The sequence below is a fragment of the Cetorhinus maximus genome, unplaced genomic scaffold (genome assembly GCF_964194155.1).
Source record: "Cetorhinus maximus unplaced genomic scaffold, sCetMax3.hap1.1 HAP1_SCAFFOLD_2952, whole genome shotgun sequence".
Lineage (NCBI taxonomy): Eukaryota > Metazoa > Chordata > Chondrichthyes > Lamniformes > Cetorhinidae > Cetorhinus > Cetorhinus maximus.
In genome coordinates, this window is record NW_027598882.1 from 20,747 (window position 1) to 35,032 (window position 14,286).

General features: G+C 50.5%; 1 protein-coding gene across 1 annotated transcript in view; it reads right to left on the minus strand.

Annotated features, from left to right (window-relative positions):
• The window catches only part of LOC144677738 (disintegrin and metalloproteinase domain-containing protein 19-like), a gene marked incomplete at both ends in the record, with an annotated part of 29,873 nt that extends 16,492 nt beyond the window's left edge, over positions 1 to 13,381 (minus strand). Inside the window, 2 exons of the mRNA XM_078537763.1 lie at positions 5,310 to 5,387; positions 13,177 to 13,381. Coding sequence (XP_078393889.1) covers positions 5,310 to 5,387; positions 13,177 to 13,381 — 283 coding nt within the window. The remainder of the gene's footprint in view (positions 1 to 5,309; positions 5,388 to 13,176) is intronic.
• Positions 13,382 to 14,286: the final 905 nt, after the last annotated feature.

Below are 14,286 nucleotides of genomic sequence, written 5' to 3' on the forward strand. Positions count from 1 at the left end.
CTCCATCGAGTATAGACCCAGAGTCCTCAAACGTTCCTCATATGTTAAGCCTTTCAGTCCTGGGATCATTCTCGTGAACCTCCTCTGGACTCTCTCCAGGGCCAGAACATCCTTCCTGAGATACGGGGCCCAGAATTGCTCATAATATTCTAAATGTGGTCTGACCAGAGCCTTATAAAGCCTCAGCAGCACATCCCTGCTTTTATATTCTAGTCCTCTCGAAATAAATGCCAACATTGCATTTGCCTTCCTAACTACCAACTCAACCTGCAAGTTAACCTTAAGAGAATCCTGGACTAGGACTCCCAAGTCCCTTTGCACTCCAGATTTCTGAATTCTCTCCCCATTTAGAAAATAGTCGATGCCTCTATTCTTCCTACCAAAGTGCATGACCTCACACTTCCCCATGTTGTATTCCATCTGCCACTTCTTTGCCCATTCTCCTAACCTGTCCAAATCCTTCTGCAGCCTCCCCGCCTCCTCAATACTACCTGTCCCTCCCCCTATCTTTGTATCATCTGCAAACTTAGCCAGGATGCCCTCAGTTCCTTCATCTAGATCATTAATGTATAAAGTGAAAAGTTGTGGTCCCAACACTAACCCCTGCGGAACTCCACTAGTCACCGGCCGCCATCCTGAGAAGGACCCCCTTATCCCCACTCTCTGCCTCCTGCCAGACAGCCAATTTTCTATCCATGCTAGTACCTTGCCTCTAACACCATGGGCTCTTATCTTACTGAGCAGCCTCCTGTGCGACACCTTGTCAAAGGCCTTCTGGAAGTCCAAGTAGATAACATCCATTGGCTCTCCTTTGTCTAACCTACTCGTTACCTCCTCAAAGAATTCTAACAGATTTGTCAGGCATGACCTCCCCTTGATGAAACCATGCTGACTTTGCCCGATTTTACCATGCACTTCCAAGTATTCTGAAATCTCATCCTTAATAATGGACTCTAAAATCTTACCAACGACCGAGGTCAGGCTAATCGGCCTGTAATTTCCCGTCTTTTGCCTCACTCCCTTCTTAAACAGGGGGGTTACATTAGCAATTTTCCAGTCCTTTGGGACCCTCCCTGACTCCAGTGATTCCTGAAAGATCACCACTAACGCCTCCACTATCTCTTCAGCTATCTCCTTCAGAACTCTGGGGTGTAATCCATCAGGTCCAGGTGATTTATCCACCTTCAGACCTTTCAGTTTTCCTAGCACCTTCTCCTTGGTAATGGCCACCATACTCACCTCTGCCCCCCGATTCTCTTGAACTTTGGGGTTGTTACTCGTGTCTTCCACTGTGAAGACTGACGCAAAGTACCTATTCAGTTCCTCCGCCATTTCTTTGTTCCCCACTACTACTTCTCCAGCGCATTTTCCAGCGGCCCAATGTCCACTTTTGCCTCTCTCTTACCCTTTATATATCTAAAAAATCTCTTGCAATCTTCTTTTATATTACTGGCTAGTTTACCCTCATATTTAATCTTCTCCCTCCTTATTTTTTCTTTAGTTGTCCTCTGTTGGTCTTTGTAGGCTTCCCAATCCCCTGGTTTCCCACTGCTCTTCGCCGCATTGTATGCTTTCTCTTTAGCTTTTATGCTGTCCCTGACTTCCCTTGTCAGCCATGGTTGCCTCGTCCTCCCTTTAGTATGCTTCTTCTTCCTAGGGATGAATTTTTGCTGTGTCCCCCAGATTACTCCCAGAAACTCCTGCCATTGCTGTTCCACTGTCTTTCCTGCTAGACTCATCTCCCAGTCAGTTCTGGCCAGCTCCTCCCTCATGCCTCTGTAGTTGCCTTTATTCGCCACTTCTCTCTGGGGGAGAGAATTCCACAGACTGACAACCCAAAGAGAAAAAAAATTCTTCTCATCTGTGCCTTAAATGGGCGAGTCCTTAAAGAGCCCTATTTCTAGACTCCGCCCACGAGAGGAAACAACCCTCTCTACATCCACCCTGTCCAGTCCCCTCAGGATCTTATGTGTTTCATTAATTTCACCTCTCAATCTTCTAAACTCCAATAGATACAGGCCCAGCCTATCCGACCTTTACTTATAAGACAATCCCATTAGCCCACTCAACTCAGTTGAGTGAACCTTCTCTGAACTGCTTCTAATGCATTTCTATCCTTTCTTAAATAAGGAGACCAAAACTGTATACAGTACTGCAGGTGTGGCCTCACCAATGCCCTGTATAACAGTAGCAAAACTTCCCCACTTTTATATTCAGGTACCAATTAACATTCTGCTTTTCTATTCTTCCTGACAAAGTGAACACGTTCACATTTTCCCACATTATATTCCAGCTGCCACATTTCTACCCACTCACTTAACATATCTATGTCACTTTGTAGCCTCCTTACATCCTCTTCACAACTTACTTATCTTTCTGTCATCAGAAAATTTAGCATCCATTCCTTTGTCCAATCATTGATATAAAAGACCCATTTGTGCCAACTCTCTGCTTCCAGGCAGCGAGCCAATCTTCTATCCATGTCAATATGTTACCCCCTACACCAGGAGCTCTTATTTTCCACAATAACCTTTGATTTGGCAGCTTATCAAATGCCTTCTGGAAATCTAAGTACAGAACATCCACCAGTTCCCCTTTATCCACAGCACATGTTACTTCCTTAAAGAATTTCAACAAGTCAACAAAACCATGTTGACTCTGCCTGATTACCTTGAGATTATCCAAGTGCCCTGCTATACCTTCTTTAATAATAGCTTCTAACATTTTCCCTATGATGTTAAGCTAACTGACCTGTAGTTTCCCATTTTCTGTCCCCTTCCCTTTTTGAATAGAGGAGTTACATTTGCTTTCTTCCAATCTGATGGGATCTTCCCCAAATCGAATCGATTAAAACCAGTGCATCAACTATCTCAGTGTTTCTTTTAAGACCCTAGGATGAAGTCCATCAGGATCCAGGCATTTGTCAGCTCAGAGCTCCAACAATTTACTTAATTGCAATCTGGTGACTGTAATTTTCCTGATTTCTTCCCTCCCTTCCATTTCCTGGCTTATAGCTACTTCTGGGATGTTACTTATATCATCTATAGTGAAGACTGATGCGAAATACCTGTTCAATTCATCTGTCATTTCCTTATTGCCCATTATCAATTCTCCAGACTCACTCTCTATAGGACCAATGCTCAATTTATTAACTCTTTTCTTTTTTAAATATCTATAGAAACTCTTACTATTTGTTTTTATATTTCTGGCTAGCTTTCTCTCATACTCTAAATTTTCCCTCCTTATTAATCTTTTAATCATCCCATTTATGTGTACTCTCTGTTCACTGTAAGCTAACCAAACCTCTATCCAAGCTGATCTGTTACCCCCTACACCATGAGCTCTTATTTTGTGCAGTAACCTTTGATGTGCAGCCATCAGCAAACATCCCTACTCCTGACCTGTGGTGCCAGGTATGTAGACTGTATACCTTAAATATTGGCTGATTAAATTATGTTCCTCCAGCTGCCTTTAACTGGCTGAGTACCGACCATACTCAACCAACCCGTGCTTGCAAAACCCAAAACAAAACACCCACAGTTCAATGTCACTCTGTGATTGGACAGTACTTGCTGAGCAATCCTGAGCGTGCTAATCGTTACACTAACAACTAACACAATCAGTCAAGCTCATAATGTGGCTCATTTACCCCTGCTAGGAGTGACGCACATTCATACACAGGGACCTGTTTCTGTAAACAAAAGGAATAAGTTCAAGCATTATGCCTTTTTTAAATTGCCCGGGAGTCAACATCTTGGCCAATCAGTGACAACTTGCCAACTAATGTTAGGAAATAGAGAAAATTTAAGTAAGTTCTATGTGTATTTGGGGCGTGTTAGGAATAAGGTATATCTTTAAGTTACGTTTAATTTGTGTTTCTGTATTTGTGCGTTAAGAAAAGGGGAAGATGAGTTTTAGTTTCACTTTAAAAGATGCCTGCATTTTAATGAAGGTTTTACGACTCTTGATGGGAAGATAAGGCAAACACAAGGTAGAAAAAAGCTGTGCTGTTGCTGAGCAACAGGAGGCCCCACAGAGACAGAAAAGTAAGTTCAGTTCAGCTGAGGTGAGCTGTATCTGTTTGGGGTGACATCTGAAACTTGGTTTCAGAGTCTGGTGTGCCTGACCCACAGGTTGCCTATTGGTTTACATGGACTGTGTACTTACTGTGAACATGAGAGTATAAGATAGCTTTTGTAAGTTGTGTTATCCTTACAAATCTGTATATATCTGTAAAGCTGTAGTTGTGGATAAAGGAATAATGTAATATAGCTCATCTTTTCTTGTTTAATAAATGTTTTATGCTTTTGTTAAAAGTTCACCAGCTGACTCCTGTGACTCTGTTCAGTAGCCGCTCTCCACGTTTCTAAACAAGCAAATCAAAGTTCGGATTTATGAAGCTGGGTTCCACTCTGGAATCAGGCTTGTCCAGAGGTAACCTCAGTTGGATCGTACCACCCACCAGCAGCCTTTTCTTCGGTACTATAAATCGTTCTGCTGGTTTGAAATTTGATATTCTTGGGGAGGATTTCTCCCTTGTCAGGGGGCTGGGTGGGGGTGGGAGGGGGAGGTCAGGAAGCAGCTTGCTACCCGCGAGCGGGGCCAGGCCACGATTTCATGCTAGTGGGCTAACTAAGGGCCGCCCAGTGTGAAATGTGAGCGGCAGTGCTGAGCGCTGTTGTGTGTTGGGGGGTGAAGGGGGGCGAGTGTGAACTTGAAAATCTTCCTGAGGCACAGGAGCTGTCACATGAGCAACAACACTCAAGAAGCTGGACACCGTCCAGGACAAAGCAGCCGCTTGACTGGCACCACATCCACAAACATTCACTCCCTCCACCACTGACGCACAGTAGCAGCAGTGTGTGTACCATCTACAAGATGCACTGCAGGAATTCACCAAGGCTCCTTCGACAGCACCTTCCAAACCCACGACCACTACCACCTAGAAGGACAAGGGCAGCAGATAGTTGGGAACACCACCACCTGGAAGTTCCCCTGAATGAATAAATAATGAAAAATTCTCAAGTCATCCCGAAATGATACAACACAGGAGGCCATTCAGCCCATAAGGCCCGTGCTAGCTCTTTCGTAGCAGCTTTCCAATTAATCCAAAGCCCCTGCTTAATAGCCCTGCTAAGATTTCCCTTTCAAGTATTTACCCAATTATTTTTTTATACAGCAAGTATTATATTTGCTTCCACCAACATAACTTTCTTAGTTTTGCAAAATGATCCTGGATTTGATGTGCAATGAGTCTTTGAGATAAGTGGAATCTGCTGGAGTGAGTGTGAGGAAGAGGGACTGCTTACCCCATGTCCATGACACTTGTTCAAACACTTGCCCACATCTAGGAAGGAGGCATTCTGACATCGCCTGTCCATGCACACCTGAAGACAGAAAGTCCAAAATACATTAACAACATTGCTCAGGACAATTTTACACTTCACAGTTTACTACTTCCAAAATAAATGCCCAGTTTGGATTCCGCCAGGGCCACTCAGCTCCTGACCTCATTACAGCCTTGGTTCAAACATGGACAAAAGAGCTGAACTCCCGAGGTGAGGTGAGAGTGACTGCCCTTGACATCAAGGCAGCATTTGACCGAGTGTGGCATCAAGGAGCCCTAGCAAAACTGGAGTCAATGGGAATCAGGGGGAAAACTCTCCACTGGTTGGAGTCATACCTAGCACAAAAGAAGATGGTTGTGGTTGTTGGAGGTCAGTCATCTCAGCTCCAGGACATCACTGCAGGAGTTCCTCAGGGAAGTGTCCTCGGCCCAACCATCTCCAGCTGCTTCATCAATGACCTTCCTTCCATCATAAGGTCAGAAGTGGGGATGTTCACTGATGATTGCACAATGTTCAGCACCATTCGCGACTCCTCAGATACTGAAGCAGTCCATGTCCAAATGCAGCAAGACCTGGACAAGATCCAGACTTGGGCTGACAAGTGGCAAGTAACATTTGCGCCACACAAGTGTCAGGCAATGACCATCTCCAACAAGAGAGAATCCAACCATCGCCCCTTGATGTTCAATGGCATTACCATCACTGAATCCCCCACTATCAACATCCTGAGGGTTACCATTGACCAGAAACTGAACTGGACTAGCCAAATAAATACTGTGGCTACAAGAGCAGGTCAGAGGCTAGGAATCCTGCGATGAGTAACTCACCTCCTGACTCCCCAAAACCTGTCCACCATCTACAAGGCACAAGTCAGGAGTGTGATGGAATACTCCCCACTTGCCTGGATGAGTGCAGCTCCCACAACACTCAACAAGCTCAACACCGTCCAGGACAAAGCAGCCGCTTGACTGGCACCACATCCACAAACATTCACTCCCTCCACCACCGACGCACAGTAGCAGCAATGTGTGTACCATCTACAAGATGCACTGCAGGAATTCACCAAGGCTCCTTCGACAGCACCTTCCAAACCCACAATCACTACCATCTAAAAGGACAAGGGCAGCAGATAGATGGGAACACCACCACCTCGAAGTTCCCCTCCAAGTCACTCACCACCCTGACTTGGAAATATATCACCGTTCCTTCACTGTCGCTGGGTCAAAATCCTGGAACTCCCTCCCTAACAGCACTGTGGGTGTACCTACACCACATGGACTGCAGCGGTTCAAGAAGGCAGCTCATCAGCACCTTCTCAAGGGCAACTAGGGATGGGCAATAAATGCTGGCCCAGCCAGCGAAGCCCACATCCCGTGAATGAATAAAAAGAACGTATAGCCAACATCTCAATGAGGTGGTATAAATGGAGCATGTCCACCCAGGGGGGAGTTTTCTGACCCCCCATTGCTGTTGAGTGTGATGGTTGGCAGCAGGGGGAAGACAATATGGCCAGAAGGCCAAAAATCCATTTTATGCCATTGTGAAACCAGTTTACGATCGTCCACTCCACCCGTCAACTGGGGGCCACGTTTCCCACTGTTGCATGCTGGGAACCTCATTTCAATACTTTAGCATCTCATTATAAGCCCTGCTCACCGGAATCATCCCCCCCCGACATCAAACTTACCTCCCATATCGGTGACTTCAGACCAACAAGCTTCAGCACTCTCTTTAAAAGGCGTGTAGCTGGTGAGCTGAACCTCGAGGGGAATGTGGAGGGGACCGTGGAGGCGAGTGCACCAACCTTACGCAGCGCTCGTCACCAGCGCCCAGAGAACATTAAGGAAGAGACTGGGGGCACGGGAAGTTGCTATTTCCCAGCTGGCATTCAGTGTGATGCCAGGGCTAGGTCTCCAGTGCGGCTCAGACCAGTTTGGGGGGGTTGTTGGGGGGCAAGACATCACAGACAGAAGGAAATACCCCCGGGAGGGTGAGGGGTGAGGGAAGCAGCACCTACTTGTCAAAAGTGACCATTCTTCCACAGCTGAGACCCTCCACTTGCAGCTTCATCCACATGTTTAGATTCCGGCCTCTAAAGAAAGGCCACTCAAGCAAAGCAGCTCCCTCACGATGGAGGTGACAGGTCCAGCTGTGCACACAGCTGGAGATCCACAGCCAGCTGTCGCCTGTAGGCACCTCAACAGACCCAGGGTCTATAGACACCGCCTGCCATTCCTGCAGGTGACTGAGAACAAGTGTTGCCGACGACTGCACAGTCCAGGGACCTGGTCACTCACATCTGCCACCTGCTGCAGGACTTGGTGCCAAGGGGACATGGAGGGCATCCACTGCCAGTGGCTGGGAAAGTGACCACGGCGCTCAGTTTCCATGCCAGTGGCTCCTTTCAGGGCTCCACAGGTGAATTGTGATCTCACAAGCCTCCACCCACAAGTCGCAGATGCCAACTTTGGGCATTTCACCCGGAACCAGGAGAGCCAGGATGCAAGAGCAATTGGATTTGCCCTGATCTCGGGTTTCCCACTGGTGAAGGTGCGATCGACTGCACTCACATGGCACTCAGATCTCCATGACGACCAGTGGTCAACTATGTCAACCGTAAGGGCTTCCACTTGCTGAATGTTCAGCTGGTGTGCAACCACCACAAATACATCCGCACGTCTCTGCATGGTTCCAGGGATTGTCCACGACTCCTACATCCTTAGCAGGTCTCAGATCCCTGACGTCTTCCAGAGTCCACAGAGGCTGCAGGGTTGGCTCCTCGGGGACAAGGGCTACCCACAGAGGTCGTGGCTGATGACACCCGTGTGGCAGCCTCAGACTGCACCAGAGAGAAGGTACAACGAGGCTCATGTTACAACTCTCACCCTTGTGGAGCAGACCATCGGGATGCTGAAAATGAGGTTCTGGTGCCTGGACCGGTCTGGTGGAGACTGTAATACAGTCACCAGAGGGTGTCACACATCATCCTCACTTACTGCAGGCTCCACAACCTGGCGCTGTAACAGGGAGAGGAGCTGGCTGGGGAGGAGATGGAGGAGCTGGAGGACTCCTCCAATGGGGAGGACGCCCAGGAGGATGAGGGTGATGAGGGTGAGGAGGTCCTCGAAGGTGAGGATGCCGACGATGAGGCCATCGCACTGACCAGATGAGGCAGATGTGCGTGGGAGGCCCTCATAGCTGCCAGATTGGTGCAGGATGATGAGCAGATGCAGTGAGGACAGTCCTGACATCCTCACCTTGATCTGTGTGGCTGATGGTAGCGTCAATACCCTCAGTGCTCAGGCTCCTGTCATAGAGACACAGCGGAGGCCCTAATAGTCGCTCGATCGCAGGAGGATGATGACAACATACAGTAAGGACACTCCATAGATCTTCACATAGCCTCTGAGAATGTCTGACTCCTGTCTGGCTGAGGGAAGCTCGCTCGTGCTCCATGATCAGGGCCATCTCAGAGACGCAGCCATGGAACTTTAGATGCATCTGATGCTGTTCCCACCTTCAGCACCTCAGCCCTTCAGGAGCTGGTGCACAGCATCACTGGTCGCAGATGCTGGTGTGATGGGGGCCAGCCCTACCTTAAAGGTGCTGAGAGCACACAGAGAGAATGAGGGAACTCTGTGGCACCTGCCCACTACATTCTGGCAGCAATGACCAGCACCATCGAGGTGCAGGCATCAGTAATGTGTCCAGGGAGTGTGAGGCTGGACCATCACTGTGGTCTGAAGGCTGCACAGACACAGGGAAGAGGCCCTGGACTGAGACACCTGCCTTTATCTTGTGCAGAAAGGTTTCACATCTGAGTGACACAAACACTGCTCATCAGAACAGGGAGTCACAGGCAGGGAGACAGTCTTGGGAGTTTATTGACAATAGTGAACAGTCTGTACAAGTGATTAACACCCGTGCCCAGGCAACTAATTCTCTTTAACCGTCCTAACCCTGCTGGTATGTCTTGATGCTCCCCGGACATCCACAGTGGAGGAGGAGGTAGCCTGCTGACTGTGACGCTCTGTCTGTGATGACATTGGCAGGCGTCTTCTGGAGGGCCGAGACTTGGAGGGCCCCGGCCTGCTTTCGGGGTCCTGCTGTGTGACAGTGGCCCCTCCTCAATCTGTGGAGCTGGATCTGTGGAGTTCACAGGAAGCGAGGAGTCAGATGGGTCGGTCACTCCCAGAGCCACCTGGGTGGGTGGGCCCGGGATGTGCACCCACTGATCCTGCTCCCTATGGATGCCCGAGGGTCCCTGGCTGACTCCGTGGGCGGAAGGGGTAGCTGGAGTGAGATCGAGCTGCTCTGCATCCCTCTTGCATACACACTATTGGAGGGCAACTATGGCATCAGCAATGGAGTTGAGCCCATGCAGCAGTGCAGGAGCGACGTCCTGGACCAAGGTCTCTATGGCGGCCGCCATCCTGCCAGTGTTGACCTCGGTGCGTTGCAATGCCGGCGCTATCACCTCAGCCTGAAGACGGACAGACTCCTCCATCGTGCTTTGCAATCTGAGGAGTGCAGTGGACCTCCCTTCCTGATGTTCCCAAGCTTGTCTTTGCAGCTCCAGCAACTGTGACATGACCGAGTCCAGAGGCTCATCATCTGACTCGGACTCAGCAACGTTCTGGCCTCCAGCAGCTCCTCCGAGTGCCGGGGACCTGGGAAGTCTCTGCCGCTGCCTGCTGTGGATCAGAAAGTGCAATGTGCTCACAGATTGTGATCCTGAGGCTACTCTAAAGCTGGGTCTCACCGAGGTGTGTGTCTCTGCGCTGGTGGAGGGTGTGGGTGAGGCTGTGACGGGACTTCAGGGAGGGAGTCTTCAGATTCCTCTTCAGAGGTTTCTTCAGAGTTTGCCCGGAGGCCCTGGGTCATGGACTCTGTCGGCTGCTTCCCAGATGTGCCTGTGAAAGCAAGGGGAGATAATCAGTGCCTGGCAGGGGCCTGTGAAACAGGACACATCACTCACAGCCTGGCTGTCTGATGGATGTTGCACTGCTGGATCCTCACTTGGTAGAGCAGCGCCGACCTCACCGTCAGCACTGGACCGGTCCCGGTCATCGCCGGCCAGCTGGATGGCTCTGTTTTCAATTTCTGTCTGAACTTTGATCTCCGGCATCCCTCCACCTGTCTGTGACCTCTCCCTCCTGTTGTTCCAGTTTGTCCTGTATGGATAGGGATGGGGAGAGTGGATCAGGACGATTGCTGGGCCAGATGATAAGTATACCTGACCTGTGTGGGTGGTGAGTGGTCCCATGGACAGGATGAGGACAATGACGGTGAGTGTGAGAGAGTGAATGGTGATGTCCCTTGCACTGACAGTGAGTGAGGGCCCTGTGGGTGTGTGATGGGTTTATGAGTGTGTGAGTTGGGAGTGATGGAAAGAGTGACTTACCCCTGGTGGAACGGAGGAGATCATTCACCCTCTTGCGGCCCTGGGTGGCTGTTCTCTTCTGAAGGGCATTGGCGCTGACAATGCTGTATTGGCACCTTGCTTGCTGGTCTTCAGCCAAAGCGGGAGGTAGAGGGGTCACAGCCTCCACTGTGTCCAGTAGGCGCTGAATTTAGGAGCAGCACATTTCCTCCCTTTGGCAGCCATGACTTTCCAGCAGCTTCCGATGCCTGAGAGAGAGAGAGAGCGCCGTGCGGATTACAGGAGGCCTGAGATGGTGGCAGGGTGGGCCGGCGAATCAGAGGCTGTCCCACCAGGGATCCGCTGTGTTTCCCGGGAACGCATCTTAATGAGGAGGGATGCACCAGCAATGGAGCGATACAGCACGGAAAGCTGCCATTGTGGCTGGAGGGTGAAACAGCTTTTCTCACGCCTGTTACTGCACACAATTCAAATCTGGAACGCTTCCGCCACCCCCCCACCCCTCCCCCCCAACACCCCCAACCCCGCGCCCCCCCCAACCCCGCGCCCCCCCCAACCCCACGCCCCCCCAACCCCGTGCCCACCCCCAACCCCGCGCCCCCCCCAACCCCGCGCCCCCCCCAACCCCGCGCCCCCCAACCCCGCAACCCCCCCCCCCAACCCCGCGCCCCCCCCAACCCCGCGCCCCCCCCAACCCCGCGCCCCCCCAACCCCGTGCCCACCCCCAACCCCGCGCCCCCCCCAACCCCGCGCCCCCCCCAACCCCGCGCCCCCCCCCAACCCCGCGCCCCCCCCAACCCCGCGCCCCCCCCAACCCCGCGCCCCCCCCAACCCCGCGCCCCCCCCAACCCCGCGCCCCCCCCCAACCCCGCGCCCCCCCCAACCCCGCGTCCCCCCCAACCCCGCGCCCCCCCCAACCCCGCGCCCCCCCCAACCCCGCGCCCCCCCAACCCCGCGCCCCCCCAACCCCGCGCCCCCCCCAACCCCGTGCCCCCCCCAACCCCGCGCCCCCCCCAACCCCGTGCCCCCCCCAACCCCGCGCCCCCCCCAACCCCGTGCCCACCCCCAACCCCGCGCCCCCCCCAACCCCGCGCCCCCCCCAACCCCGCGCCCCCCCCCCCAACCCCGCGCCCCCACCCCCCCCCCCCCCCACACCTCCCCCCCCCCCCCCAGTGTCTCACTGAGAGCTGCTGCGAATATCTAGTTCATGGTTTGTATGTTTCAGAACACAACTTTTAGTTTTAGGAATTAAGATTTTGACTGTAGAAAATGAGAACATCTGGTTGAGAAACAGGTAAACAACTCTGAAGTAAATGCAATTTAAACAAATTTCGAGGTTGAGGTCAAGTTGACTTAAGAGGTAAACAGTTAGAAAGGTGAGGTCATAAAGAGCAGCCCTTAGCTTTGTAATGGCACCTGTGAACCTAGGGTATATTGTCCTCTCTTTGCTAGAAGTATAAGTTATTCATACGGTTTCCCAGAATCAAGGAAAACTTTGGAATTACAAGATACTTAATTTGCATTTGTATCTGGGAACAAGCCATATGTGTCATGTTGCCATAGAGATAATGATTCAAGGTGCAGCCTTGGTTAAGAGGCTCTTTCGTTTAATTTATCCCGACAGAAGCAGACAGTTCAGTTTAGGGACAGACATAATTTTGGCTTAGGTGCAGACTGCAGTTCACTGAGTCGGGAGAGCCAAGGAAAATAAATGTTAGTTAGTTCGATCTGCACTTCAAGCAGAGAAAATACTGAATTCATTGTTCACCTCATGGAATGAGGTTGGGACTCTGCCTCAGTTTGGAATTTGTGAGGGAAAAGCAGCTGGAAGATTTGCTCTAGTTTATAGGTACTGGAGGCAATCTACAGTGGTCCTCACAGAGCCTTGAGGCAGAAAGCAGGAAGCAGACTTGGCTTGGAAAGCTGCGGCAAGGCAGTTGGGTATCTGCTGGCAATCTGAACAGTGAGCTGAGGTATTCACAGTCGTGAGACCTGTAAAGAAAAGGTGGAGGGTCACATAGCCAAAAAGCTCATGGAAGGACCCTTAGAATCTTATCTTGGAAGAATAGCTGGAATACTAAGGGCTGTGGCATACCTTTTGGGTTGGTCCCAGGAGAAGAGAATGAACCTTCCAAATTTCACTGGTGACTGGAATCTAACATTCAAATGTGTAAACAGTCCATATTGTACACATCAGCAAAACAATCTCATACCGACATCCCATCATCTGACCTATTCTATAAAATCACCCAACACAAAGGAACGGAGAACCAGACTTCCATTTAGAACGAGTCTTTTCCAACAATGGGGTGACCCACTTTATAATATAATCCCTGCACAAGGATAAGTTAAAAAGCAGCAACAAGCAGACAGTCAGCTTCAGTTACTTCCAGTATTGCTTCTGTCCACAGTGCCACTGGGTACACCTGCCCAGTGAATCCTTACCATGCCATCACCACATTTGGTGCCAGTTTTTACCAAGCCAGGGTCAGGGAGGTCGGCCTGACCATTCTCAGTTGAGTAAAGGTAAGTCCCGCGACACTTCACGTCCCTCCCGTTGAACTGGATGGTGGTATCGATGGAAACCGTGTTACGTTCCTTGGGGTTTTTAGCAGAACTCTGGCACTGAATCTTCCCACACGTTGCATCCCTGCAGAGAAACCATTTCAACCATTAGATCCAGCAGAATCACAGAATCATTGTGCAGACAAGGCCCTTCAGCCCATCGAGTCTGCACCGACACATGAGAAACACCTGACCTACCTACCTAATCCAATTTACCAGCACTTGGCCCATAGCCTTGAATGTTATGCCGTGCCAAGTGCTCATCCAGGTACTTTTTAAAGGATGTGAGGCAACCCGCCTCCACCACCCTCCCAGGCAGTGCATTCCAGACTGTCACCACCCTCTGGGTAAAAAGCTTTTTCCTCACATCCCCCCTAAACCTCCTGCCCCTCACCTTGAACTTATGCCCCTTTGTGACTGACCCTTCAACTAAAGGGAACAGCTGCTCCCTATCCACCCTGTCCATGCCCCTCATAATCTTGTACACCTCGATCAGGTCACCCCTCAGTCTTCTCTGCTCCAATGAAAACAACCCAAGTCTATCCAACCTCTCTTCATAACTTAAATGTTTCATCCCAGGCAACATCCTGGTGAATCTCCTCTGCACCCCATCCAGTACAATCACAACCTTCCTATAATGTGGCGACCAGAACTGCACACAGTACTCCAGCTGTGGCCTCACCAAGGTTCTATACAACTCCAACATGACCTTCCTACTCTTGTAATCTATGCCTCGATTGATAAAGGCAAGTGTCCCAAATGCCTTTTTCACCACCCCACTAACATGCCCCTCCATCTTCAGAGATCTATGGACACACACGCCAAGGTCCCTTTGTTCCTCAGAACTTCCTAGTGTCATGCCGTTCATTGAATACTTCCTTGTCAAATTACTCCTTCCAAAGTGTATCACCTGACACTTTTCAGGGTTAAATTCCATCTGCCACTTATCTGCCCATTTGACCATCCCGTCTATATCTTCCTGTAGCCCAA